General features: G+C 38.5%; 1 protein-coding gene across 3 annotated transcripts; it reads left to right on the top strand.

The window, feature by feature from the left end:
• Nucleotides 1-604: 604 nt before the first annotated feature.
• Nucleotides 605-23,018, top strand: rhocb (ras homolog family member Cb). 3 transcript variants are annotated; one of them, XM_055167827.2, is made up of 6 exons: nucleotides 605-764; nucleotides 3,132-3,220; nucleotides 18,903-19,060; nucleotides 19,768-19,888; nucleotides 20,085-20,215; nucleotides 22,434-23,018. In XM_055167827.2, the coding sequence occupies exons 3-6, from the start codon at nucleotides 18,905-18,907 to the stop codon at nucleotides 22,605-22,607; spliced, it is 582 nt and encodes a 193-aa protein (XP_055023802.1). In that variant the 5' UTR covers nucleotides 605-764; nucleotides 3,132-3,220; nucleotides 18,903-18,904; the 3' UTR covers nucleotides 22,608-23,018. The 3 variants fall into 3 exon arrangements, with proteins under 3 accessions (XP_055023802.1, XP_073723880.1, XP_055023803.1); XM_055167828.2 differs by lacking the exon at nucleotides 605-764 and adding an exon at nucleotides 834-855; XM_073867779.1 differs by lacking the exon at nucleotides 3,132-3,220 and having other exon boundaries at nucleotides 614-764.
• Nucleotides 23,019-24,121: the final 1,103 nt, after the last annotated feature.

Genomic DNA, 24,121 nt, shown 5'->3' with positions numbered 1-24,121 from the left:
ATTGTATGTACCCTTAGGAACAAAATAAAATGTAACAAAATAAAGTAGAATGCAATATTTTGCCACTGGTTGAAAAAGATGCCCGTTGATTGGTTAGATTACATCAATAAAGTATCCATAAAAATAAACCCTGTTTCTCCCTTCTTATCAACTTAAAGTCATTAAAGACTCGTTTAATTGTCTTGAAATGCGCATGTTTGTTCGAATCATTGACGTAATTTCCACTAAAACTGCTGTAGCCTACTGGGTTGCTCTGCTGTTTAAAACATCCAATAACATTCAAGTTTACCTCACAACTAGTAATCTGATGAAGGGGTGTAGAATGACGCCATAAAAACCGTTCGTTCTAAATGCGAATTTTGTCCGTGTTTTGGATTGAGCCTTAAAACTAACATGTTTAAACTAAAATTAAAAAACTTCCATTTTCATTTCATGAAGAATAAATTAACCTAAATCATAAATCACACAAATTATTTAATTGTTGCTACTTTTTCACATTGTTGCTACTACCCCTCTGCCGCCCGTGCCGATGATGTCATTCTGTTTTAACGGCGGTGTGGGCGGGGCTGTGACCGGCTGTAACGGACAGCTCCTCCCTTTGAACCAATAGCGCTCGGGCACAAGAAACAACAGCGCGTGTCCGTGGGAGGATCTAACGGCAGCGCTCCGTTCTCCACGGCCAGCAGCCAAACAGTTCACACACTGCGCCAAGCAAAAACGAAACCTTAATCGCTGTCTCACTGAAACTTAACTTTAATCAGAAGGTAAGACGTCCTTTCGATAGCACTGTGATTTTGTACGAGTTTTGTAAAGAGATGTTGGGCGCACGGCTTAGCGCACACGCCACGGAGAAAAGTAGGTGTTGGCTTCAGAAAAGCGTCTTTTATTAAACATCAACAACTTGACGCGTTTCTCTATAATATAAAGCTTAAAAACGCGCGCTAGTAGATGTGGACCGTGGGATCGCAAAGACGTCGCGGAAAGTTGCGGGGCGTTGCGATCGCCACCTGTTTTCACAGAGAGGATCGGTAGTGTTTGTTTGTTTTGGCTAAGGCACTAGATTCATATGGATTTGGCTTAGGAGTGTGAGGTGGGACAACACCCCTGTTGAACGTCCCACAACGTTGTGTTTAGGTTATAAAGGCTGTAGATGTGTAAATGTTACATTATAAGCCGCTTATGTGGGTGTATACAGATGACTGTTCATTTGGAAAACTTAGATATGAAAGACCCCACCTTGAAATAATCACAAGCAACTTTGAGCTCGTGTTTTTGAAGTCTCGCGGCAGCTTATGCGGGTTCACGTTACATGTTTGCGCTGCTATACTTTATTATTTACTATATATTTTGGATGGGTAAAGATGTTAATGATTTGTTTAGAAACGGAAATGTTTACATAGTTGAGAACTTGTCAGACAGGAATGAACCAGGTGTTTGTGTTCGAAGCAGTTTATAGAAAAAACCCTTCCCATATTTGGGGAAGGAAGAGGCCAAATTTCAGCAGGAATTTCCGATCTGCTATCTTTCATTTAAGAATCATTTATGCCATGTTTGTTTTACATGCAGCAATGAGAAATGCAAGTGTATAGATGAATCTGAGCTGCAAGAGGCAAAAATTGTAACAAATGGAAAGATTTAAATGTTTAGGTCTTCTCACACAGACAGTCTTTCATAACTTTAGAGGGGCTGCCTCCAGTACATAACATCATTTTAAGCCGTCCTTGTGTAAGCAACTCACTAGGTTTCAATACCCATTTTCCCTTTGGTTTTGACCTCAGGCGAAGTAATAAACTCTACTGAACTGTGTGCTACTGTAATTTCATGTCAGTTTTACATTTTTAATCTGACAAATGAGTCGGATGTGATATCCTGACTCAGGATAAGACTGTCTAAAAGAGGACCAGCTTTGCCAAGGTTATTTTGCCACCTCAGCAGTGCCAGCATTGTGGGCTCCAAGCTACAACAGCCTGTTTGAATAAAGACGAGGTCGATATATCTGCTATTACAGCACAATGTCCAAAATCCAAATATGACAGCGAGGCACACCATTTTGATTCAGAGGCAGTCCTAAATGTTATTGGACACTAAGCAACTCAAATAACATAAAACATAAAATGTCTATGCTAATAATTGCAAAAACGAACCAAAATAGTACTTCTGTTTTTTTAAGATAATGTTCAAGTACGCTGTTTTAAGTTTAACAATGTAAACGTAACATTTTAATAAACTTTCAATAAACTTGTATGTCTAAGCAGTGCTTTTACAAAGATAAGTGAATTGCAATTTAGACCTGGCATAGAAAGAAAAACTATTAGATCATATTTACATCTGAATTTACAATCGCCACCCCTGTCAAAAGTAAACGGTTGCTCATCCAGATAAAACAGAGTAATAAATAGTTAGATTTTACTGCACTGTTGAATGTTTGTCAAAAGGCCAATTCACACTGATTCACACAGCAAAAATGTGTTGCTTGGAGTCTGTTGGGTCAGTATGCGTGGTTCAAAAGGATAGATGTCAATTGTGTGACCACTCACCTTCATCTCCCTTTCGTAAAAACTTTCTGAAGCGCATAAATGTCTGAGCTGCACACGCGACAGATCTGCTAAGCAATATGATAGGCATGTGAGAGGGCAGTGTGTCATTGCACACCAAAAACACAGACTTGACATTACGATGGGCTCCAGAGAGCGCTTTACTTCCTGTTTTCTTCTAAACAATCGCATCCTAATGACGAAAGCGTGCCCGGACTCGGATCGGTCAATGTACAGTGTGGTTGCTTGCTTCTGGGGATGTAGGGAGGGGGACAATCATGCTAAGGCATGGTTCGGTTAGGTTAGTATTGCGCCCCTAATAAGATCATTGTTGAGACACAGACACACCATAAATACAGGTTCATGTCCAAACTAGCAGCTGCTACTTTTGCTTTTTCTCTGTCTGTCCACTGTCCAGTAGCTCAGAGATTTGTAATTTGAAATGTCACTGGTTGTGAATTTATATGAATGAATTTAAAAATAACTGTTTTACGTGATTGACCTTTATGATAGTGACCCAATCGTATAAAAACGATGGGGGAAAGAGATGACCAGATGAGTCCTTAATTAGGACACCCTCTGCCCTTCTCTCTATAGGAACCAGAACAAACATTGAAGTAGGTCAGATCCTTCTGCTGTATCTGTCCCTCTGGTTTGGAGAAATCTGTCTGTTCCAGTTTGTTAAGGTAAGGCATTGCATTGCTTGCCATTTTAACATTATCTGAGTTTTGTAGATCTTAATGTTAAAATTCACTTTCTAAGTGCATTAAACTCCATCACAGCCTGATCAGATGTATAGAGCAGCCATCTTTACTAGTTATATACAGTGATGATTTTCAATTAGTTATAGGGGTTTGATTAACTCAAACTAGCAATGGTGACTTACACATTTCAGCAGTATGCCAAGTTGGCTGCGAAGGAAAGCATTCCTAGTTGAAAATCAAAATCTTGAAAAATACCATGGCAAATATAAATATATACAACCTTTAATGTCCACACTACATGCAAAGTCAATAGAGTTCACTTTTGGTGATGATAATGCAGGGCTGTGAATTTGTGGTGCTGATGAAAATGAATAATTAAACGCAATTGGGGGATTCTTGTGAAATTAGACTTATGAGGTGCCATGAAACATTTAGATAAAAAAGTAAACGCAAAGTAAGAGTATCAAAATAAGAAGCATACAGTTACAAACATCTCTTTGTGTACTATTTTGCACATGATTTCAAATGACATCATACAAACCAAATTTTTTTCACATTTAAGGGGAACATTTTCATTACCGCAATGTGTCCATGACTGGATATTGGTTCTTTGACATGGAAATATTTATAATTAAGTGATCATTGGTAGACCTGGGGCGGTAACCCAATTACCGCCATACCGCGGTCACGTGACCCATGCCGCGGGTCTGAGCTCCTCACCGTCATAACCGCAAAAAAAAAGTTGGAACATTGGCCTGCAATTGTGTGTATATATGGGGATGTTATACACGCAGCTTTTAAACAACCGCAGCTTGTTAACAGAACATTAACCGTTAACTGATATGATTTTAATATTAAATTGTCATTGAGTAGTACAAGTGATTTCTCATACAAATGGTAATTTTACCAGACCGTCAGGGCAGCAATAATTTGCGTCATTTACAGGCCATTCATAAATTAAGGATAGAAAAGTGGCGAAATGTCTGTAGGCACGTAAGTGTGGACACGCACAATGCGTGAAATTTTTTTTTGACTGATAATATTAATTGTTCAAGTTGTTGAATGTTGAAATTGAAGAAATGTGGAAGGAAATAATATTCACTTTACATGTTCCTTAAGTAATTTGCACATGTTGTTTATTGAACCTAAATAAGTCATGCATGTTATTTAACTCGTTGTCTTGCCAATAAACCGCAAAACCGCAGGAATTTGTTGATTACCGATCGCGGTAAGAAAAAAATCCAAACCGGCCCAGCCCTAATCATTGGTAAAAGTAGAGACAATAATAAGGAATATAAATGTGTCCAAGAAAATTTTTCTCATCCTCCGCAACAATTTTCAATCATTGTTTAAGCCCTCGAGAAACTAACTTTTAAAAAATTGTTGGAAGGGACATAATTGACTGTGACACTCAAGATGGCTACCAGTTAAGCAGTTTTTATTTTTTCTCCAGATAAAAGTTGAAATTTTGTTTGTCATAGTACTTAGACAACTTTTTAGTTCTCATTACCGAAACATGAGTTTGTTAATGTATATTTAATGTAATATCATGTTTCAGTAATGATAATTTTTTTATAATGATAATCTAAAAAAATGTAAATAATTCTATGGGAAATATTTTTTTAAATCTTCTAAAAATAATGGTTATCAGTTCAGACCTTATATGTGCAAAAAAAAATTGGCTTCAGTGTTTTTTTTTTTTTTTAAATCTGATGCTGGATACCTTTTAATTCTGGATTTCGTGAGAATCACCCAATTGCTTCAGATGTTATGTGCTCCATTTTGAGATATATGTGATCAATATCATTATGTTAAACAACAAACCTGCTTGATCATGGCATCAGGCCATTCAAAAATACCGGTTTGTGCCAAAAGACAAAATGGATGAATGATGGCAATTACCTTTTTGCAGAAAGAGGGATATTGACTTTTTTAGAAGTGGACATTTTTGCATGTACTTAAAGAGTTTTGCAGCGAAAGACAGTGATTTCATTTGAATTCATCAAATTTGACTGAAGTGGCATTTGTGAAAGTAAGGCATTTCGATTACTGAATGTCCTTACATTGCCATTAATGTGAAATTACTGAACCTGAACAAACGAGCCTGATAAAAAAGCTAATTTACAAGAAAACATGTCAGACATACTTAATAATTTTAGATGTTTTTATTTTTGATAAAAACTTTTTATAATACATAAATGTTATAAAAAATTTGACACTTCACATTATTGACTGATATTCTTAAGGATTTGGCTTTGACAAAAATATTTTTTTGTCAACTGATGGATCAATTGTAAATGTCGATAGTTAAAATATACTAGACAACATCTAAAATAAAAATACTTTCTTATCAAACTTAACCAAATGTTTTTTTTTATTGAAGTTTAGTGAATTTGTTTGTGTGTGTATTTCCCTCTATGATGTGTGTGTTATGCTAAAAATGTTTCCTGTCTCAGTGTGATAAGGAAGGCAAACATCAGTGAGGCCTCAGGAGAGCCTTAAATTAGAGTTTAATCTCCTGTCCGCTTCTCTGTTCTGCTGTGTGGAGAATCCGATCTAAGGATCCGCTGCAAAACCGTTAGCCAGTTGTGTGTGGTTCAGAGTGAAGTCTGTTTGCTGTTGATCACCCTCAGGGTCCTGTTGATGAATCCTGTTTAAAAAAGTGTTGCTGTAGCAATCTGACAAGCTAAAACAATTGTCACTGTGATTGTGGTTTGGCAGGTGGTTTATATAGTTCCTTATCTAGCTTTCCACAAGACACACAAACACACATTGTGTTGCATCTCACACTGGTGATAGACAGTTTGCAAAATGTCTTGCTTTACACACACATTGACGGGTGTAGAGTAATTAGTGAATGTTGTGGGTTATGCAAGGTTATGAATGAATAATGTGTTTGGAGTAAGGTAAATGTTGTTTATTTTGGCTATCAAAAAATTACAGTTACTGCCAATTACAGGTGTCCATTTGTGGTCATTTCTGTGCATTTCGGCAGTATGTTTGTGCACCAAATGCAGTGGTGAATCAGAGATTTTAAAATGAATAAGGTGACGTGTCCTTGACCTTTAGCCATTTTGTTTTGGATTTTTTTACTAATAGCATAACTCTCATAATTATTTGTGATTTACATTATATTATTTCATTTTGGATGTTTACCATGCAACTGCTTTGCAGAAAGTTATAAAACATTTCAAAGCTTTTCATTGGTTTTACAGGAACAGGCAGTCAAATCCTGCCCCTCCCGCAGGTGCCACTGAAGATAAAAATATATAAAACGCTCTAAAAACATTTCACTACATAAGAAACGCCATCTGAAACGCCCATTATCGTACACACTTTTAGCTTACATGATTCCTATAGTCGACGTGCATAACCAACACATCTTTATATCGGTATCATTTTCCATATCTGGCCGATAAGTCATGTATAAGCCATTATCGGGCGATAATATTGGCGTGCAGATTAGTGATAGACCGATATATCGGCCGGCCGATATATCGGGCCGATATTTGCGAGTTTTATGTGTATCGGCATCGGCCGATACATTGGCTGCCTTGTTTGCCGATTTTTCCGGCATAATTTACAGACAGAGTGCTGGAACCCGCAAGCGATTGCAGGTCATGTGACTAAAAACAACCAACCTTTTCACGACAACATTGAAAGCTCGGCTTAACAGCTGATCATAGCTGAACAAAGTGGGTTTTTTTTTCATCTCTCTTGGGCGGTTTCCTGGACAGGGATAAGACTAGTCCTAGACTACAATAAATGTAAGAACTGTGCAAACTAATAACATCTCTTTTTAACAACATGCCATTTTTTACATAATTTTTATGATGTAAATTGAGTGAGCAAAACCAGTATCGGCTCCAAATATCGGCTCAAGAAAATCGGCAGCCTGTATCGGTCATCGGCTAAGGCTGATGAAACAAAAATCGGTATCGGCATCAGCACTGAAAAATCCATATCGGTCGATCCCTAGTGCAGATATCGAGCATCGCTAACTGCAAATAAAGTTTAGAACAAACAGCAAAAAAAAAATAAGAACATGAAAGAAATGGTTCACTAATATGGGAGCAGATTTTTTTGTGGCCATTTAACTCTCATAAGACCCGATTTTCCTGTATACGTTATAGTTCCGCGGGGGTACAAATGACTTCAGAAATTAAAAGTGATTACAAAAAATTAGTGATGCACCGATTTATCGGCCGATTTTTGATGAATTTGAAACCATCGGCATATCGGCAATAGCACGAGAAAGGCCGATACCGATTGTTTATTAATTAACTGCATAAAGAAATCCAACTATGTAAAAAATGAGTAAATGTTATTAATAAAATAAATGCTGAATAGCAAAAACCACCTTTGAAGGTTGTTATGCTGTCTTATTATATTTTAATTTTTATAGCTTAATTTGTGCCTCTCTTATTATGTTGGTCAGTTGAATGTTAATTAGATCCAATCCATGTTTAGTAAAAATAATTTGATGCAGAAATAAGCTAGCTAATAGACCAACTGTATAGTATTGTATACATGTGTTTAATATCGGTATCGGCCAGAAGTTGTCTGTTTAAATCGGTATCGGTATAGGCCCAAAAAAATCCTATCGGTGCATCCCTACAAAAAAATATATAAATCTTTAATAATACAAATAATATATAATTTTTTGTTTACTTCCCATCTATACCATTAGCTTGCCTGTAAACTATCAATTTTTAATGGAAAAAAATCACATATTATGATCTAAATTTGATTTGAATTGTTTTTAGATATTAATCTAGATGTTATGTGTTGGATTTGGCCATCAGGCATTTAGAAAAAAAAGCATAAAAGAATTACAGTTTAGGAAATGAATCATGTTGACCAGCAGATGCCAATAGAGACCCATTCATTTCACTGGATGTGGCCAACTGCTCACATCACTACTTTAGTGATACATTTTGTGAATTTATGTATATATGAACATAAGAAAGGACGTTAAAAATAAATATTTCAAATAGTATAATTTTTTTGTAGTTTTTGATGCATTTTAAAATGTTTCTCACTTTGTCTTTCTGCTTTTCTGTGTCTTTATGTGTGTGTAAGTGTTACTATATCTTTGTGTGTGCACGCATGCGTGCACGTTTGCGCGTGTGTGCTGTGCGCGCACGATTGCGCGTGTGTGCTGTGCGGTCACGATTGCGCGTGTGTGCTGTGCGCGCACGATTGCGCGTGTGTGCTGTGCGCGCACGATTGCGCGTGTGTGCTGTGCGCGCACGATTGCGCGTGTGTGCTGTGCGCGCACGATTGCGCGTGTGTGCTGTGCGCGCACGATTGCGCGTGTGTGCTGTGCGCGCACGATTGCGCGTGTGTGCTGTGCGCGCACGATTGCGCGTGTGTGCTGTGCGCGCACCATTGCGCGTGTGTGCTGTGCGCGCACGATTGCGCGTGTGTGCTGTGCGCGCACCATTGCGCGTGTGTGCTGTGCGCGCACGATTGCGCGTGTGTGCTGTGCGCGCACGATTGCGCGTGTGTGCTGTGCGCGCACCATTGCGCGTGTGTGCTGTGCGCGCACCATTGCGCGTGTGTGCTGTGCGCGCACCATTGCGCGTGTGTGCTGTGCGCGCACCATTGCGCGTGTGTGCTGTGCGCGCACCATTGCGCGTGTGTGCTGTGCGCGCACCATTGCGCGTGTGTGCTGTGCGCGCACCATTGCGCGTGTGTGCTGTGCGCGCACCATTGCGCGTGTGTGCTGTGCGCGCACCATTGCGCGTGTGTGCTGTGCGCGCACCATTGCGCGTGTGTGCTGTGCGCGCACCATTGCGCGTGTGTGCTGTGCGCGCACCATTGCGCGTGTGTGCTGTGCGCGCACCATTGCGCGTGTGTGCTGTGCGCGCACCATTGCGCGTGTGTGCTGTGCGCGCACCATTGCGCGTGTGTGCTGTGCGCGCACCATTGCGCGTGTGTGCTGTGCGCGCACCATTGCGCGTGTGTGCTGTGCGCGCACCATTGCGCGTGTGTGCGCGCACCTGTGTGAGCATTAGAGCCCACAACTTTATATCTTTGTTCTGCATCTGTGGCTGTTTTTTTTTTGGCCAAAGTCTTTAAAAATGCTCTCTGTGGCAGTCATACCTTTTGTGTATTTTTGTGTGTCTGTCTGTTTGTGTGTGTGATTGAGCATGTCATTTCTATATTGCATTTGTGCTCTAGTACCAGGCCTACTTTTCTGTGTTGAAATTTTCAGATTTTTCTTGATGCATTGATTTTTATTTTATTTTTTTTAAAAAGAGGATATTTTTGCATTTCCCCATTCATTTTCAAATAGGGTCATTTTTTAAGGGTTTATTTAAGTAACATTTTTACACCAGTTTAGAATGACCAAATCAAGCCCAGTTTTTAACAAATTGTCTGGAAAAGTCACCAAATTTTATTCAACTGAGATGAAGAGAACCATGTTTTTTTTTAAAGTGGCTTGCGGTAAGATTGACTCCAAGGGTCTTATTATGGTTGAGTAAGAAGAAATTAATATTGGATGTTTCTTTGTGTAAAGTCCAATTCACACTGATCCAACAGATGCCAACAAACCCCTCGTGCAGTACTTTGGCCCTTATCTCTCCCAAGATCTATTGGCACAACCCTACTGTATGCTTTATCCAGGCAGATTGTTTACACCCTAAAGGGAGCATTACATAAAAATGGCTGCCTTACAGTTGGTCTTTGCACATTAAATAGGAATGTATTTTACATTTACTATGAAACAATTACATTGCATCACCTTTATTGTAAAATAGATTGAACAGAAACTTCAGAATAGCTTTATAGCAATCACTTTCTGCACACACATTCTCAATGGTGTTATAATGGCTGAAATATTCATAACTTGCCCAGCATGTGTTTAGATCCGGAACCAGAGTGCATTTCACACCGTCCAATCACCTCGGCACAGCCTTCATCTACTAAACTAAAAACAGTTTTTCAGCTATTTCAGGTTAGCTGTAACACTCTAAATTCTGCAGTTTTTTAACCCAATGTTGGGTAAATGTTGGACAGAACACATGTTGGATTATAAATAAACCTATGCTGGGTTGTTGTTTCCCAACCATGAGTTGAAACAATGCAGAACTGGATCGAAACAACCCAGCATAAGTTTATTTATTAACCCAACATGTGTCTGTCCAATATAGAGTAAAGGTTGGACTGGATGATTCCAGATCGGCATTAATATCAACCTAGTCGAGGTTTACCATTTGATTACCATCTTTAATTATTGGAGCCAGCAGTAAAACAACAGGCCATGGGCTGTGTGTGTTTGATTAGCTGTGTGTATTTAAATTTCCATGACTTTTACAGGTCATTGTAAGCAAGTTTATTTCCTATAATAAATTGTATATTTCCTTATTATCTTTCCAGTCACAGTTCCAGTCACGCCTTTTAGTTTTGATGTGTGTTCATTGTTTTGTAAGATGATACAGAAAGTTACCAGAATGTGTTCTCCTTTTACATCTTGTGCATTGTGAGGTCCTTTTTTGCAATACTTGCTTCTACAGTACGGGTAGTTATTTACCTTTTAAGAGATTCCCACTTTCTTTTAAGAGTAGGATAACATGCAAAGGATTTGTAGATTGATGATAGCACTTTTCTTTTAAATAAAAGGCTGAATAGTCAGACAGTTTCTCCTACATTAGTCACTTTGTTTCACTTAACCACACCTGGCAGTCTTCTGCTTATAATAGAGTGCTGCAGGGGTGACGTATTTTGTAGGCAAACCCGGAAGTGAGTTAGTATTTTACCACTTCCAGTTTCAACCTCACGTCCTCAAAGTATTTCCTTAACCGGGAACGTGTTTTTAATAAAGTTTAAAAGAGTTGTCAGAAGCTTGGTGGTGATGACATTGAATTCAAGTGGCTCTGGTATAATCCCTCAAATACATCATCCCTGCTGCCACTCTATACTACTATGAAACTTTTCAAGACTGACAGTGAAAATCTTTGTCTGTGTCTGTTAGTGTAGATTGTGTACCTTTGGATGGTGTATTTCCTCCTGTGTACTAGAGAATCACAGAAGGAGATACGCCTTATCTAAAAGTGGTTTGATGGTTCAATAAAAACGTAAGAGAGAAAAAGATAAGAAAGTTGTGGAGAAGAAGTTTTTGGAGAAACTTTTAATCAGCAGGCATGCGGTTGACCTCCTCACAGGATAGAAGATTAATCTGCTGCAAACATCAGCAGAAATGTTTGAAAGTCTTTGTGCTGGTAGATTTTTGGCTTTGTCTTCGATTTATTTTGGCTGATGTAAAACTGTCCTGGTTTGGTGAAATCATTCCTGAAAATAAAGATTCTGTCATCATTTCATTAGCCCCATGTCATTTTAAACCTCCTGGATATTATCAATACCTTCAGTATTCCGAGGAGATACACCTTATCTAAAAGTGTATTGTATTGAAGTGAATGGGCACAAAGGGTGTTAGTTAGTAACATTTCAACTGTGCGATCACACCACCGTCGGCAAGAGCGCCAAAGTGGCTGGTAGTCATTCATTTTCAATGAGAACCAGAGGGGAGCAGCGGCGTGTCTTGGACGCTGTAAGCATCAAACTTGGTAATGAACTATGTCAGAAGGCAGAAACCAATTGAAGTCCTCTGCTCGAGAGGATTCCAGAGAATGCATTCGAGGGCGTACTCACATTATCCAAACCGAACCGCGCTCGGGTGGGTTTGACCCCCAATGCCTGGTTCGTTTGACTAGTGTGATCGCGTTTGGTTAACCGCGCCCTGGTCGGCTTGCAGAGGTGGGCTGGAGCGCGGTTCATTTGGGCTCAGGTCGGAAGGCTATGGTGTAAGCGCAATCGCGCCTGAGTGTGATTCAACAGGAAAGACGTCATTTGCATGACCACTCACCTTCATCTGGCTCCGTAAAAACCTTTTGATGCGTGCAGCAGGGTTACGTGAAAGTTTATCTGTCATGTGTGCAGCTCGGCCAAAGCAATATGATGGCGTGTAAAAGGGCTGTGTGTCATCGCAACGAACGACTGAATAAAAAACACAGACTTAACGTAACGATCGGTAAGAGAGCACTTTACTTCCTGCTTTTTCAAAACAATCACGTTAATGTCGAAAACGTGCCCGGGCTCGGATCAATAAAAGTACAGTGCGAGTGTGTGCATCTGGGGGAGTAGGGAGGGGTGACAATCGCACTTGGGGCATGGTTTGGATAATATGAGTGCACCCCGAGCGTCCACTACTCTTTTTCTATAGCGTCGTTGGCAGGGCAGCCAGAGCATTTTTTTGACGCTCTCGCTGGCGGTCGTGTGAACGTACAGTAAGGGGCTGGACACACCAAAACTTTTAAATGTGGCTGAAAACGCCTTGAGGACGCCGAATGCCAGCTGTTTTTCAGCTGAGTGCCAGCTTTCTTCAGCTGAGCGCTTTGGTAGCTGTGTTACTTCAGCTGCGAGCCGGCTGGATGCTGTGGTAATGTCCCGCCCCTCCTACACTGTGATTGGATGGCCGTGTGAGAACTGACATTGACGAGCGGAGCTTTTCACCCAAAGTTAAATCTCTTTCAACTCTCGACGCTCAGCGCCGAGCGCCGGTTTTCAGCACGGAAAAAACGCTAGCTGCTGGCTTATTTGAAAAACACAGAGCTTCCATTAGAAACAATTGAAAACATGCGCCGGCCGCGGGCGTAAAAGCCCCCTAAGGGTTGTGTACACCAAGGCGTTTACGCTGTTGGCCGGCATATGTTTCCAATGTAAGCGGTGCACTTTTCACAAATATCCCTACATTGAGCGCCCATATTTGAAATTTGTTTAACTTTGAGCTTTTCAATGTCACTTCTCACTCTGCCGTCCAATCACAGTGGAGGAGGGGTGGGACAAATATCACAACCACCAAACGGCGCATCATTCAACAACTAGTAAACAAATCAGAAGTATCATAGTAGTGTTGGGCGATATGCCCCATTTTGAGATCATCCTATCCTCAGCCTGTGAGATTGCCAATACACGATCGTAACGGGGCAGGGCAGTAGTTTACTCATTTATTTATTTGTTCATTTTTTACTCATTTATGACAAGTCACTTGATTGATATAGAAAAAAGAAGCAAGGGCAACACTGTCATGACCGCATTCTTCTTAAAACTGATGCCATTAATCCAAATGCGGAAAAGCCCAGGCGCTTTAAAATTTTCTGCATGCCAAGGAGCGGGAACAACACACTCGCTAGTTTTAAAACTCTGTGCACTAACAAACTCTCTAGTACAAGGAAATGTCAGAGCCGCGCGTATTACAAGCTCATGTGCGAGGAAGAGTCGGAATCATGCGCATTACACAGTCCATGCCACGCGCATTCAGGTCCAAGCAAGAGTCCAAGATGTGCGCATTAAGTACAGGTGCGTGCGAGAAGGAATCCACGCGTATTGCAAGCTCTCTCGCCCAAAGTGAAACCCACAAACTCTCTCATGTGAGAAAAAGCACACAATGCGCACGTTAATGTGAAACTATGATGTTTATAATAAAAACCATCGGCAACTAACGTCGTGAAAGCCTGCAAATGGCGATATGTCTGACGATTGTCGATCAATACTATCGTTTATCGGCACAACCCTATATCATAGCAACCAAAGCACTTAGCTGGTGTCCACCTGCTGTTTCAGCCGTGTTTAAATGCTTTGATGCACACCAAAACACTCTCAGAGGTTTGGGACAGCATAAGGAAGCATAAATAAATAATGCATTTTTATTTCTGAGTAAACTGTCTCTTTAAGGGCCATTCAGATCAAGTCAGACATGGATAAGTAGTGCCTACTGCAGTTTGATTGGTGTGTTTCTGTGTGTGTGCTTGCCTGAACCCCTTAATAATCTCTACAGATCATTAATGTGTGATTTAGTTGTGAATTGATGGATCTTATAAAAAAGGCTTCTAGCCCATTTAATGTTTCTATATCTGCTCCCGTGGGTTTTAGTATATTGATGCTTCTGTCTGATTTTCTGATGAGTGTTTCATCTTCTTTACTTTTTACTGTGGGTTGTTGTAGGTCAGATTATCTTTGCAATACAAATCTTGCTGACGTCTAAGTTGGTGGTCAGCAGATGTACCTCGGTATATTATAAATTATATTCCGCAGTTTACAGTTGGTGACATTGGTCTTGGTGAGCTGAGTGTAAATAGATCATATAGACTATTGGATTAAAAAAAAAATGTATTAAGTATTGAAGTCCTGTCACTTAAATACTATTTGGTGGCAAGTAATGCACATGGCCACATTGTGTTATTTAAAAATGAATTAAACTAATAATAGCACTTGCACCTGTAATCCATGTAATATAATAATAATAATAATTACACATAAAAACTGTCAACTGTTAATGATGCACTGTAAAAACCTGATGTGCATACTATAGTCAAAAAATGTGATCCGATTCTATAAACTAGGATCCATAATTTGCCAATCTGTCCTGGATGACCACTTGTCATATCAGGTGTAAACTGGGAAATAGACATCAGGGGAGGTCCGAGCCTTCAGGCAGAGATGCAATACTGCAGAACGTTTACATCACTGCTTACCGTCCTCAGAAGCAGTTCCTGCTGCGGGCATCATATATTCACATCATCTTCCAGACACGCTCTCGCCCATATTCACCCATTACATTCTGGCTAGTGGGCATCACTGTATGCATGTGTGTATAAATCTCTGTATACCTCTTAAATTATGTTCATGTTTTGCCCACAAAACAAATAAGTAAAAAAGAAATAATACATTTTAACTGAATTGAATTTGAATTACCTATAACACTCCCTAGTTTATAGAGATGGTAAAATAGCTGTGCCTCATACAACCTGATATGTCACATAACACATTAAAGTCATAAATAATTTATGATATTGCATTATTTAATGCCGCTAGCATAATAATTTCTTTGTCTTTTGCAAATAATTGGGCAATATGTGTCACAGCTCTAAAATGAGTCATCAAGGTCATCAAGGCCCAGTTGCCACACCCCTGAAATGCTCTTCTGGGATCAGTTAGTAAGCTGTAGATGTGTGTGTCATTTCTGTGGTGGGCTTGGAGAGAAACCATGCTGTCGTGATGGACAAGTTTTCTGCGATCCCTTCTGGAAATGTTCAAAACTGAACCATTAAATCTGCTCTTGAATCCAATTTAAATCTCTTTTATTTTCCATATCTAGATTTTTTATCAATCATAATGAAACCCATTTTCTCCTGTATATATAATATATATTATTATTATTATTAATTATTTATATTTATTTATTTATTTATTATTATTATTATTTTTATATATTTTCATATTTATATTTATTTATATTTATATTTTTATATTTATTTTTTATTTATATTTATATTTATTTACATTTATTTATATTTACATTTATTTATATTTACATTTATTTATATTTACATTTATTTATATATTTACATTTATTTATATATTTATATTTATTTATTTATATTTATATTTATTTATTTATATTTATATGTATTTATTTATATTTATATTTATTTATTTATTTTTATTTATTTTTACATATATATATATATATATATATATATATATATATATATATATATATATATATATATATATATATATATATATATATATATATATATATATATATATATATAATTAATTTTGCTTTGATTTCATGTTTAATCCGCTTTCTTGGTTAGGTTCTTTAAATGAACAAAATCTTAATGTGTGGATGATTGATGCCTTGGCTTGTTTCTTTGTCTTTATCTACCCAAATACAGATTTACAATTGACCTCCTATGTATGAAATAAGATATGTGAGCTGAGTAAGACTAACATGGCTATATAGGCAACCCGGGCACGATATGGAGTGCTCGCACTAATCAAGCGAACCAGGCTTTGGGGATCAAACGCGCTCAGGCATGGTTCGGTTTGAATTGTGTGGGTGGTGGGTACACCCCAAGGCTGCAGTTTCAGTGTTTTTTAGAGCTGTCTTGTGAACAGGAAGGGAGTTGTTGGGACGGGAAGTGAGTTTTTCTTCCTGCAACCAGAGGTTGAAGTGTAGTCAGAGAGGGACTAATGAAGTTGGGAAATTCCCAGCATGCCATCTGGTAGATAACGGCAACTGCTGAAAATATAAACAGTTTTGACCTCACAAATTTTTTTAACCTCATCGAAATGTGACCTCATCTCTTTTTAGCCCATCTTGTCTTTCCAATAAGGAATATTTGGAATTCTCTAATGACTCCTAAAGCCCAGTAGGGTTCAGAGCTGTATAGGGTGTGTTTGAGGAGCTTGTGAGACTATTGTAGAAAAGATTTAATGCATGTGAGAAACTAGGCGGTCGTCACCAAGAACATATTTCTCTCTTCAGGGACGCACATCCAAGAATAGCACTGACCTGCTTCAGTTATTTTCTCTCTCTCTCAGAATGTGTCCTGTGTTTTTGAGCTTTAATTTGTGAATGTGTCAACTGTAGACATTTTTTTTGCTCATCTATCCTAATGTAACCAAATGTACCTTTGTGAAACTTTACATTGCTACCCAACCAATTTAGAGAACGGAACTGAAAGTGTTTACATTTGCAGTCAGCCATGTAGCCAATCAAAAGAAAAGTGAAGTTCACATCTATTTACATTTCTGTCCTTACAAAAATCTTATCAACAAAGATATCAACATTTAAATAGTTCAAGTATATTCAAGAAGTATCATGGTATTAAAGGATTAGTCCATTTTCTTAAAAGAAATCCAGATAATTTACTCACCACCATGTCATCCAAAATGTTGATGTCTTTCTTTGATCAGTCAAGAAGAAATTGTGTTTTTGAGGAAAACATTCCAGGATTTTTTACATTTAAATGGACTTTAAAGGCGGAGTCCGTGATGTTTGAAAGCCAATGTTGAAATTTGAAATCACCTAAACAAACACGCCTCTACCGCAATAAAATCTGGACCTTTTGTTGATAGACCCGCCCCACACATACGCAACCCGGCAAGGATGTCGGTTAGTAGACACGCTCCTTACTGCTGATTGGCTATAAGTGTGTTTTGGTAGTCGGCCCGTCTCCTTTTCCAAAGCGTTTTTCAAACATCGTGGACTCCGCCTTTAATGGACCCCAACACGTAACAGATTTAATGCAGTTTAAAATTGCAGTTTTAAAGGACTCTAAACGATCTCAAACGAGGCATAAGGGTCTTATCTAGCGAAACGATTTTTGAAAAGATAAATAAAAATATATTCACTTTTAAATCACAATTTCTCATCTTCCTCTGGTCTTGTGACGCGCCAGCGCAACCTCGTAATATGTCATCACGTCAAGAGGTCACGGAACTACGCCCCAGTGTTTACAAGTGTGAAGAAAAAGGACCGTTCTGACGTTGTTGTACGTTGAATGATACTAATTAATGTCTTTGTGTCAGTTTATTGTTTAAAATGGTCCGCAAATGTGCGTTTCATAAATGTAACTCGTGACCTTTCGACATCATTACGCAATTACGTGAGGTCGCGCTGGCTTGTCACACAGCCAGAGGAAGAAGAGAAGTTGTGGTTTAAAAGTGAATATTTTTATTTTTCTTGCCAAAAATGACAATCATTTCTCTAGGTAAGACCCTTATGCCTTGTTTGGGATCGTTTAGAGTCCTTTGAAACTGTATTTTAAACTGCATTAAAACTGTTAAGTGTTGGGGTCCATTAAAGTCCATTAAAATGAGAAAAATCCTGGAATTGCTTATTTCTTCTCGACTGAACAAAGAGAGACATCAACAGTTTGGACGACATGGTGGTGAGAAAAATTATCAGGATTTTTTTTTAAGAATATGGACTAATTCTTCAAAAACAAACTCTTTTCTTTGTTCAAAACATGTCAGATGGAGTGAGGAGGATTACATGTTCAAGTTTTTACATACATGATTTACAAAATCGTGCGTTAAGCCAGTGGTTTGCTAGGGGGGACGGAGTTTTGCCATTTTTATAATATATATATGAATTTACCATAAATTCTTTGTAATTAAAATGTGGCCACTGACCAACAGCACTAAAATGTATTGTTTTGTTTAATTACAATTATAAGTTTGAGATTGTTTATGTCATGAATTTTCTGTGGGAGGGGGCTGCAAAGGGATGCAAGGGGGGGCCTCATGCGGAAAAGTTTGAGAACCACTGGGTATTAGTATTAGTTATTCAGGTTTAGTTTGTATCAGCTTTCTTTTGTGTGGCTAGTTGTATAGCAGCTGTGCTGTACTATATACGTGAGTCCTCCTGCCTAAATGAGGACAACAGGTCAGATTGGCCCATTTAAAGAAAACCGTGACGGAGAGTCTTGTTTTTTAGCGTTGACATTTTGGGGCCATTATTTCCTTGTTTCTTCTCTTTGCGGGAAAAGGGCGAGGCAGGAAAATGTCTTTCTTCTGTATTTTTCCATACTTTTTCACACGCTCGCTCCCTGTTTTTGGCTGTCCGTGTAGATGCGACTCAAATAACTGCTCCCAAATATGGCTTAGAACAAAATGTTCTCTTTCATTCCAGAGTGATGTTTATTTAATAGTTCAGTTAAGTCCTTCATCAGCATTTTGGCTCTGTGATTCTGTATAAATGCAGGATTAATTATAAACTACACTACTCTCTCAGACTGCAAAAAGATCATTTATGAATTATGATTTTTTGACTTTGTTGTTATGTTTCTCCCGCTTTCTTTAGTGATGGCAGCTATCCGTAAGAAGCTGGTGATTGTGGGAGATGGAGCTTGTGGAAAGACATGTCTGCTGATTGTGTTCAGTAAAGATCAGTTCCCTGAGGTCTATGTGCCAACAGTGTTTGAAAACTACATTGCTGACATCGAAGTCGATGGCAAACAGGTCAGTTTGCCTACAGTAGTGTGAGAACTTTTTTAAGATTTAAATAAATCTTTGGTGTCCCCAGAGTACGTATGTGAAGAGTTTAATCTCAAAATATCACATAGATAATTTATTATAACTAAAATTGCAACTTTGTAGGTGTGAGCAAAAATGTGCCATTTTTAGGTGTGTCCTGTTAAATGCAAATGAGCTGATCTCTGCAATAAATGGCAGTGCCCTGATTGGATAGTGCAGATAAAGAGGTGGTATAATCCCCTTCTGACATCACAAGGGGAGACAAATTTCAATGACCTATTTTTCACATGCTTGCAGTGAATGGTTTACCAAAACTAAGTTGCTAGGTTGATAGAAGCATTAGGGACCCAATTATAGCACTTAAACATGGATAAAAGTCAGATTTTCATGATATGTCCCCTTTAAAGAGAGACACAGAGAGGAAGCTCTACTGATCTGACCACACTACATATCAGGAAATGGTTGTTTGTTCCAGTATCCTGTTTGGGATGATCTTGCTGCCCTCTATTTGAAAGCAACTCACAAAATTGCAGTAAATCTGTGGGTTAAAGATGATTTATCTTCTAAGTGATCATCAAAGACTGCTGGTGCAATGCGGAGTGCAGTTATCTCTAAAATAGCCACAGGTTTATAATAGCCACTCAGAGGCCAGCGAAATACCTTCAGTTGTCAATCTCTCTCTCTCTTTCCAGGTGGAGCTGGCTCTTTGGGATACAGCTGGTCAGGAAGACTATGACCGGTTGAGGCCATTGTCATATCCAGACACAGATGTTATTCTCATGTGTTTTTCTATAGACAGTCCAGATAGCTTAGGTACTGCTGTGGGAACATTACATACACACATACACATGCTGCACACATCAAACATAACAAAGGGAAAACCTTGCATAACAGCAAATGTTAACTAATTATACATATATAAATAATACATGTATACATTTATATATAATACAATGCACACATCGTTCTGATGCTGTACTAATGTAAATTCTCTCCTTGTCTCTGGCAGAGAATATTCCTGAGAAGTGGACGCCAGAGGTAAAACATTTTTGTCCCAACGTTCCCATCATCCTGGTGGGCAATAAAAAGGACCTGCGAAATGATGAACACACACGCAGGGAGCTGATGAAGATGAAACAGGTGTGGCCATTGTGTAACAGTGCGTGTATAATGTCTCAGCAACTTTGCAGAGAAAGCTTTAAATAAAACGTAAAATCTCGCAGTTTTCAATAACATTTTCTAAGCAGTTAAAATAAATTACTCAAGTTTTCAAGTTCCTCTGTCTTTTCTAGAGCCACATAAGTCCTTATTAAGGATTTTGTGTAGTATAGTTTTGAGTTCCTTAAACAGGACACTTGAGTCACTTCCTATCTGAGAGCTATAAATTAAAATGGAAATGCAGCTGTTTCCTGTGAGGATTGAACTGGCCTCAGGAGTTGCATCATACTGAAGGGTATCTGTATACATGGATAAGATAGATACAACTTTATTGTCTTTGCACTGAAATCTTTGAAAGTTTGTGAATCTGGGGGAAAACAATTTAAGGCCCTGGGAAGTTTTTAAAAATATACATACATGGATACAAGTCATTGTAAGTGCTTGAATCTATTTTATGCAAGACGTTTTCTGGAAAAAAAAATCCATATTATTCCTTGTGTAGTGTAGGATAATACCATAAAAATTCTAGATTTTTTAAGCACACGTGCTAAACTGTTTGCTTTAAATGCTTATACCTTCTGTATGTTAATGTTGATTCATACTAAAATGCTTTGTTGCATAGTTGTGTTACGTATGTAACGGTGAGAAGGGAACGAGACGCTGCGTCTTCCTTGCCATACTTCCTGCATCCCTGTAACGCTGTCTTTGACAATATTTCAAATAGCGATATACTTCCCGGCTCCCGCATCACCCTGTCTTTGTCGTTAAGCCTCACCATTGGTTGAATTTGATTTACACATTCAGATGTACTTACCCCTGGAAGTGTCACCGCAGTGACGCAGCACGAGTCCCTTCGAAAGTGAACTGTAACAATGTATCTTAAAAGGTCACACGATGTAACCTTGCTCACACTTGAAATGTGTCCCCACATTTAGTCCTTGAATTTGAGGGTATTGAACCTGGAAAGTCCTTGAAAGGTCCTTGAATTTGATGTGGGAACCCTGAATGAGGTAGTAACACAGTGCAAGTTTAGAGACTGGGGCATATTGTACTTTACAGTATAATACAGATTATGATAATATCATTGTAATGATATAGAGGAGGAAGAGAGACAAAAGCTGATTTTTTTACAAAGTGGTGTACTAAGGGGATGCAACTAAAGCTTATTTTAATAATCGCTGGTCAAAATGATTGTCCAAACCAATGCGTTAGGACATGCTGGAGCTGGAGGTGTTAGATCTCCATTTAAGGTAGCCAGTCATTGCTGTAGACAGCAGTGTCGCAAGTATCCAGGAATTCTTATTGTGTTGAATCCTTGATTTTATCTCAACAGGAATGCAACAGATTATAGGTCATGTGACCGATTCAGCATGCTACAGAATATACTAAGAGAGAACTGTACTGCATAATGTTTTGTTTAAAAATAGCATGCAGTCTGTAGTACACAGTATAGTGTAGTAGTCCGTCGCAGTGTGGTAAGATGGGTATTCTGTCTTTGTTTGCTTTCTGTCCTGCAAGTTAGTGCTTGTATTTGTATTCGATCTTTGTGTATTTGTTTTGCTATCTGCTTGCATAATGTCAGTACATAAAGGAGCAGGCAGGGCTTAAAGGGATAGTTCACCCCAAAATAAGCACCTATATACATTTAAAATGTGTGTATATATATATATATAGTATAAATGTTTTTCTGAACACAAAGATATTTGAAAGAATGTTTGTAACAAAGCAGATCTGGGGCACCATTCACTTCCTTAGTATTATTGGTCCTATTTTAAGGTTTGATGGTGAGTAGATGAAAACAGAAATAAACTTTTTAGGTGAACTATCCCTTTAAATTTGAATGTAAATGAATTTATTTATGAAAAGAATACTGTAGCAGGAAAGGTAAAAGTGAACATAAGGCAGATGTTCTTACATGTTTAAACACTTGTGTAATGTTTGTTTGAATAACATGGTTGTTTTGTAGGCTTAACAGCTGCCAGTCATTGAGATCCTGTTTTATTAAGAACATGCAGTGTATCTGTTGTTCAAAAGCAATGTTTTTGTTGTAATGCAAACTGTGTATTTAACAAGGGATGTAGTTACAGCATTTTCTAATATACTTCCCAAACGTGTTCCTCAGACGTGCAGTATTTCTTCTTCTTCAGTGTTGTTTACATACTCTGGACTGAAGCTCTGTGTATGTTCATGTTTGTTTCAGGAACCCGTGAAACCAGAGGAGGGGCGTGACATGGCAAACAGGATCAGCGCATTCGGATATCTGGATTGTTCGGCTAAAACTAATGACGGTGTGCGGGAGGTGTTCGAAATGGCCACCAGGGCGGCGCTGCAGGTCCGCAAGCGCAAGAAGAGGGGAGGATGTCTGCTCCTGTAAGCCACGCACTGAAACGCACACAACTCCGTCTACCTTCCAACAACTGAGACCCGAGGAGAAACCTTTATACAGCCATCCTCCTTCTCGTACCGTTCATCACATTTTACACGACCGGGGTGTGGATGACAGGAAAATATTTATAGAGAAACAAAAGTGTGTAACAATACCCAATACCTCTCCACGTTGTCATTTTTTTCTGTCTCGTTTTTTTTCCTTTTCACCAGCAAATCCTTTTCTCTTCTCTGCGAGAAAGACTGACTGATTAATTTTGTATGTGTACATAAATCTTCTGTTTCTCTCTGTTCTGGTTTACAGTTAATCTGTGCCTCTGTATATGATAAGTTAAAAAATTCTGACATATTTGGAACAAAAAAAAAATAAGAATACATTTATCATTCATTTAAACTGTCAGTCAGTGTTTGTGTTTGTGAATGCTGATTTTGGGTTTGTGTCCAACAGGAGCTTTGGTTTCAGAAACAAAGCATGAAGAAAAGCTGATGTGTACTGTACTGTAGTAAAAGGGTTTAGTGGATCCTAAATGAATTAGCATGAAGCGTTGACTGAATCAGGTCTGTGTGTGTTGAAGACATCATCCATTTTGGCTCTGTCTCTGATTCTGTATGATATAAGTGTATCAGAAGTGTTATCAAGTCAAGGAAAATCAATCAAACTTGTGGGATAGATTGAAAAAAGATGAGTACTATGATCTTAGAGATTTATTGTAGGTCTCTGCCCTCTCTCTGAAATTCTCTCAAATATTTCTTTCATTTTTTCAAAATGGTGATATGTCTGACAGTCTTTGATGAGTTACAGCAAAAAAATCAAATATTGAAGGTCTTAGGATAAAAAATTACTTTATTAAGTGCAAAAATGATCCTGAAACATTTTACATGTCCTTTTGATTTGTCCTTCGAATGAAATGGTTTAAATTTGCCCTATTTGGAAGGGTCATGAATAATAATGTTGAGGTCTGCTCTGATTGGCTCTGCTACGGTAGCTCACATTAGTAAATATACCTTATGGGGCGGCGGTTTCCCGGACAGGTATTAGATTAATCCTAGACTAAAATAAATGTAAGAGCCATCCAAACTGAAAACATCTTGCACTGACATATCTTAAAATACATCAGTGCTCTTAGTTTTTTCCTCAAAATGTACACAAGTAATGTTTTAGTAAGGCATGTTTGTTAAAACTAGTTATATTTTTTCTTATTAAACTGAGGCCTAGACCTGAGGGGCAACCTTTCGATCCCTCTGATGAAGCCAATACGGAAGTGACTTAAACTGCAATTCATTGACTTGCCGCTAGAGGCTGGCTCCAAAAGGGAGTCAATTCCCATAGACCACCATGTTAAAAATGCCCAACTTTACAGTAGAAAATTATATGTTTACACCCTGGTACAAAAAGTGTTTTTGGTCTGTATAGCTAATTTTGCCCTTCATGACAACTGTGAGGTGGGTGAATTTTTTTGTAACTCATCCGTTTAAATTATATTAAGCCTTAAACTTCTGCAT

The sequence above is a fragment of the Misgurnus anguillicaudatus genome, chromosome 5 (assembly GCF_027580225.2).
Source record: "Misgurnus anguillicaudatus chromosome 5, ASM2758022v2, whole genome shotgun sequence".
NCBI lineage: Eukaryota > Metazoa > Chordata > Actinopteri > Cypriniformes > Cobitidae > Misgurnus > Misgurnus anguillicaudatus.
The sequence above is the reverse complement of the archived record's forward strand: the minus strand, read 5'-3'. Positions and strand labels throughout refer to the sequence as shown.